Below are 5,549 nucleotides of genomic sequence, written 5' to 3'. Positions count from 1 at the left end.
GTATATTGTATTAGATTAATATTTTCTATATTATTTGAATATTTTATAAAATAAGGATTTTATGGGTAATAATACTCATCCTTATAATTATTTTCAGAAAATAAAAATGAAGAACAAATAAAATAAATAAAAATAGTGTCTTCGATGAAGATTGATCTGTTATAGGATCATATTCTCAGTTATATTGTAAGAAAAGATTTGCTCTGTTAGGACTTAAATTATGTTGAGATTGTAAAAACTTTTATTAAGTCCTAATTAAAATTGATATAGATATATAAATATTTTAATGTTGACTTTAGAATTTATAAGGTGTTAATAAATTTTTATTGTAAATAATGAATCGAAATGTATTTGTAATAATTAGTAGGTTAATTATTCTACTTGTAAATCTAAATTCGACTTTACTTGGAAACTTTAATTTTAATTTTTACTTTATTTGAAGTCTAAATTGTAAAGATAAATTTTTATCTCAATTATGAATGAAATTAATGTGATTTTTCTTGTTAAAACTTATATATAAAATTTTAAAAATTTGTTAATTTTTATCATTTTAAGATTTACGTAATTATAAATTTTTCTAATTTATTTATAGACTTTACTTATTTCAAAAAAAATATTAAAATTTATTTTTAAAATTAAGAGAAAAATGGTTAATTAATTAAAATTGTCACAAAAATAAACCTTAAATTAAAGGATGGAGAAGTCATTGAATCTATATTATAAATTTTAAAAAAAAAGTTAGTCATATAAAAATAATGATGTGCCTTAATTCAATAAAACTAATGATGTATTTATCATTATAGATAAAGATTATGATTTCAAACAGAGATAAAATAAAAAATGGAAAGGAAAGACTTCGTACATATGACACAACAAATATAAAGGAAACACTTTAACTAATAGTAATTGGGCTGAGTCAATTACTACTTCATCTAAATTTCATCTTACGGCCTTACTTTTCTTAATCATAAGAAAGAAAGAACTCAAATAGCATTGTGATGAAACACCTCCTTTACTAGCTTGTAGAAATTGTTGTAAGATGACCCTCCAACATCAGTAGCAATTTTAGCTTTCTTCTTCCAAGCCAAACACTTTTGTCTCATTTCTTTTCCCTTTTCTCCTTGTACCATTTCCTTTACAAGCATTGTTATCTCTTCCCTCTTCACATCATGTTTAATCTCCATTCCTATTCCCCAAGTTGTGCACACATACCTGCAATTTGTTTGTTGCTCAGCAAAGAAGGGCCAACAAATCATAGGCACACCCGCAGAGATACCTTCAAGTGTAGAATTCCAACCACAATGGGTTAGAAAGAGCCCAATTGAAGGATGAGCAAGCACTTGCTCTTGCACACACCAACTTGTTATGTATCCCCTATCCTTAATCTCATCAAAGAACTCTTGTGGCAAAGTTATAGATTCACCCATCACTACATCTGGCCTCATAATCCATAGAAAGGGTATCTTGCTATTTGCTAGACCCCATGCAAATTCTTTCAAGTGCTGCTCTGACATTGTAGTTATGCTTCCATAATTCACATATATGACTGAGTTAGGTTCCCATTTGTCTAGCCATGCTAAGCATTTTGTGTCACTTTTCCATAAACTTGACCCACTTGACTTGAAGCCCTCTTCCTTCTCAGGAAAATGCCTTCCAAGCAAGTGAAGTGGACCAATGGTATACACATTTGGGTTCTTGGCCCTCAGGGCATCAAGGGCTTCATAGTCCAATTCTTGAAATGTGTTAATGATAATTGAAGAAGATTTCAAACAGTTTCTTGCCTCAGAACCCAAGAAATCAAACATGATATCATCCAAAGATGTTACTCTTATAAAACTTGGAAGGTCTTTCAGTCGTATATCTTTCATTCCAGAGACCCAATTTAAACTCTTATCCAAGGTGCCGTCGGTCATAAAATTTTCATCTGAAAATTCATGTTCAAAAAACATAAACATTTGGTGTCTTTTTCATTAGATAAGCATAAACAACTTTGAGGAGAAAACTCATGATTAGAAATTGTTTTACAAGATAATAATAAAAATTTCACTTATAATGCAACTTTATCAATTTATAATTTTGACAACCAATGTAAATGAACATGTGAATTTAATTGAAATGCAATAACCATGTATAATATTTTATTTAATTGAAATGCAATAATCGTCACTAACCCTCTATTTATTTCAGTAAAAAAAGGGAACAGACAGTAAAATTTAAAACTTAAATTAAAGAAAAATAAAATAAATAATTTTCAGAATACTTTTGATTTAATCAGTATATTAGTTCTTATAATTTCTTTAAATTTTGAATTTGGTCTTCATAATTTAAAAACTTTTAACAATTTCTTATAATTTTAAAAATTTTACGTAAATCCTTAATAATTAACTTTGTTATACATCTGCTAAGTATTAATGACGTTATTTTACATATAATTTTAGTAACTTATTTTTTTCTAACTTTTAATGGTGGTTATCTTTAAATCTCTAAATCATATTTTTACTAAGTAATATCTTTAACGTTAAATGTTGTTAGCACGTTTAAATTTTCCATGCTAATAGGTATTATTTTAAAGTATTTTGTTCAACTTTTTTAATGATTTTTTATAATAAAATATTAAGTTAGTATAAAAAAAAGTTCGAATTTATGATAAAATAAGTTAGGCTCTAAACTTAAATTTTTTGTTGAAATGATTTTAAAATTTTACAGCTGATTCAGAAAAAAGGGTTTTTTTTTCTAACCAATTAATCTAACCAATAACTTTTCTCTCTTTAAGTTTTTCTTTAATTAAATAAAAATTACACCATCATCTATACTTTTTATTTTTCTAATTTAAATAAACCATAAATGATAAGAGAAATACCCTCTAAAAGGAAAATCATTTTTTATTTTCTATTAAATGATAAGCTTTGATATGCGCATTATCAATCAATCAACTCCCTGTTCGTGACATCAGAATGTAGTCAAAATTCCGAGTATATTTTTTTGAGATGATAATTCTTTTTCTATTTCAGACAACTCCATTGAAATTGACACCCAATTAGATCCATAATCATTGGTTATAATGTTATAATCATGAAACTCTTTTCTACTTAAATGCATAAAAATTTAACCAATGTTGGAAGTAAATCAATAAGTCAGTAATCAGTATCTAAACAAGAATCAATCATTGAAGAGGACAGTTTTATTAAGTATCTAGCATAGACTAATCAAAGGAGAAACGTGAGGGTATGGAGCCTGTGCAAGCCACATGGGGTGCATCATCAATCATACATGTGGGCCTCACCCGATATGGGTCACATTCCACTCTATTTTGTTGGTTCTTGCTATCTTCCAATGTTCAAAGAAGACTTGTTTTGTTCATAGAGGTTCCTTCCTAGATCCAAAACTCTACTGTATTTTTTTTAATTTATGAATAAAAGTGTTGCCTTCTTTTAGATAATAATTCAAAATAGTTTCTTTTGTAAAATAAATATTTTATATTTTTAATATTATTGATTCTTTGACTTTTGCAGATCTAATACATTGCCCCCCGTATAATAGAATAATTTAAAGAATTTATCTAGTATTTATAAAACAATCTATGAGTTTTATAAATTTGTTTTAATAAAGCTTTTTATATAAAATATCGAAGTATAAAGCTTTTTATACTTTACACTAGTATGAGAAGATTTTTTTTTATAAATTTATTTTTTAAAATTTTTATATAAATTTTTAATAAGAACTTATTAAATATTAATTTTAGTTAATGTATAATATTATTTAATTTATTTTAAACTTAATTATTTTATCTTACTTTAAGTTTTATTTATTTGAGACTCATGTATTCATTGAAATGTTTTATGTTGTTTTTTAGTTTATTTCATAATTAACTGAAGTAGACGCTTTAAACTTAATATAATGGTTAGAAGCAATTATAGAACTCAGGAAGAGTTGGAGTTTGAACGGTCTATATAAGGTAACTTCAGTTTGACTGACTAACTCAAATTGATCGTTTTATATAATCTAAAAGTTAGCTCAGACTTCCAAATTAAAAAATGAAAAGAAAGAAAAATCAACTTTGCTAAGGAAAACGTTCTTCCTCTTCCCAGCCCCACATTCCTAACCTACGATATTAAAACATAAAACTCTACCAAAAAGAAAGATATGGCTCACTTCTCTTCGTTTGTATTCATATCTAAACATTGAATTTATCACAAAACTGTAATTAGTGAGATAGTGTTCCCCATATTTCTTATTACTTATGAAATCATAAAACTGAGGTGGTTTGTTTTTCAACACAATGACATGTTCTATTGATTAAAAACAGTTAAAAACAAAACTCTTCCAAATATATTCTATTATCTATTTTTTAAAACACTAAAAACTTATCCTAAAAAAATAAAAGGAAAATGTCATTTGTTGCTATCTCAAATCTTATTGCAAATATATATAGATAATGATCTTCTCACATTAGTGTAAGTCTAAAAAATTTTATATTTAATTTTAGCTTTTAATTTTACTTACATCTAATGGTCAATGAAGTAATAAATTATAATCCACTAAATATAAATTAAATAAAAGACTCAGATTAAATATAAGTATTTTTGAACAAAATTTGGCCTCACTATATATATATATATATATATATATATATATATATATATAATATTAAAAAGAAAATTCGAACTTATCAATAATATGTTTAATTTAGTCTAAAATTATTTTTAAAAAAGAAAAAAACTTAATCTAATTGATTTTTAAAAAATAGAATCATTTATTTTTTACAATCTTATGATAATTTTTTAAAAACTATATTTCTTTTTTCAAAAAAAATCCAAACTTGTACCAAGTGTAATGATTTAAATATAAGGCATATATAGGACGACAACACTGAAATGATTTTCTAGCATCACATGAATTGAGTAGGTCCACAAATTAGAAAAGAGGAGAAGGACAAAGGGTACCTTTGAATGGAAGAATGGCTCTCTTGACAAGTTCATCATATTGCAAATACCCCACAAAGCCACAAGCTGAGGCTGTCCAAAGCTGAACCTCAGGAATGCCTAAATCCCTTGCAACTCTCCCAGCAAAACCCATAGTCCCATCAGCAATTATGCAACTAACTGGAGGCACTTCAGGTGAAGAGTTAAGCTTCTTCACCAACTCTTTCAATGGACCATAACAATTTTTCCTTGTTGCATCACACAGCGGTGGAACATCTTGGGTTGCATCCAAATCTGAAGGTGGCAAACCATCTGGGATGCTCTCAAATCGAAAATCTTGGAGACCCTTCACAAAATCTGGTCCAAGAGACTTCGCAAAACGACTGTGGTTGAAATCATTGTTCACAAATGTTATGTGAAAACCCATGCAACGAAGGAGTTTGGCTAATTGCATGAAGGGGTTTATATGGCCTTGTGCTGGGAATGGAACACACACTGCGTGAGGTTTTGGACTATGAAGTGAATCCATTCTTGTTTTTCTTGAATAGGGGATATTCTAGTTTGAGTGTTCAAATGTTGAGCACTAAATGTAGAATGGTTGTGGTGTGTGGTTTAGCTTCCCTCGTT

At 27.4% G+C, this 5,549-nt stretch overlaps 1 protein-coding gene across 1 annotated transcript; it reads right to left on the bottom strand.

Annotated features, from left to right (window-relative positions):
* Positions 1–772: 772 nt before the first annotated feature.
* Positions 773–5,549, bottom strand: LOC113856926 (linamarin synthase 1-like). The gene is made up of 2 exons (XM_027488683.1): positions 4,944–5,549; positions 773–1,924 (listed from the first exon to the last, which is right to left on the bottom strand). The coding sequence occupies exons 1-2, from the start codon at positions 5,449–5,451 to the stop codon at positions 984–986; spliced, it is 1,449 nt and encodes a 482-aa protein (XP_027344484.1). The 5' UTR covers positions 5,452–5,549; the 3' UTR covers positions 773–983.

The sequence above is a fragment of the Abrus precatorius genome, unplaced genomic scaffold (genome assembly GCF_003935025.1).
Source record: "Abrus precatorius isolate BTA unplaced genomic scaffold, Abrus_2018 Scaffold1, whole genome shotgun sequence".
NCBI classification, from domain to species: domain Eukaryota; kingdom Viridiplantae; phylum Streptophyta; class Magnoliopsida; order Fabales; family Fabaceae; genus Abrus; species Abrus precatorius.
This window is presented reverse-complemented; position numbering and strand designations above follow the sequence as displayed.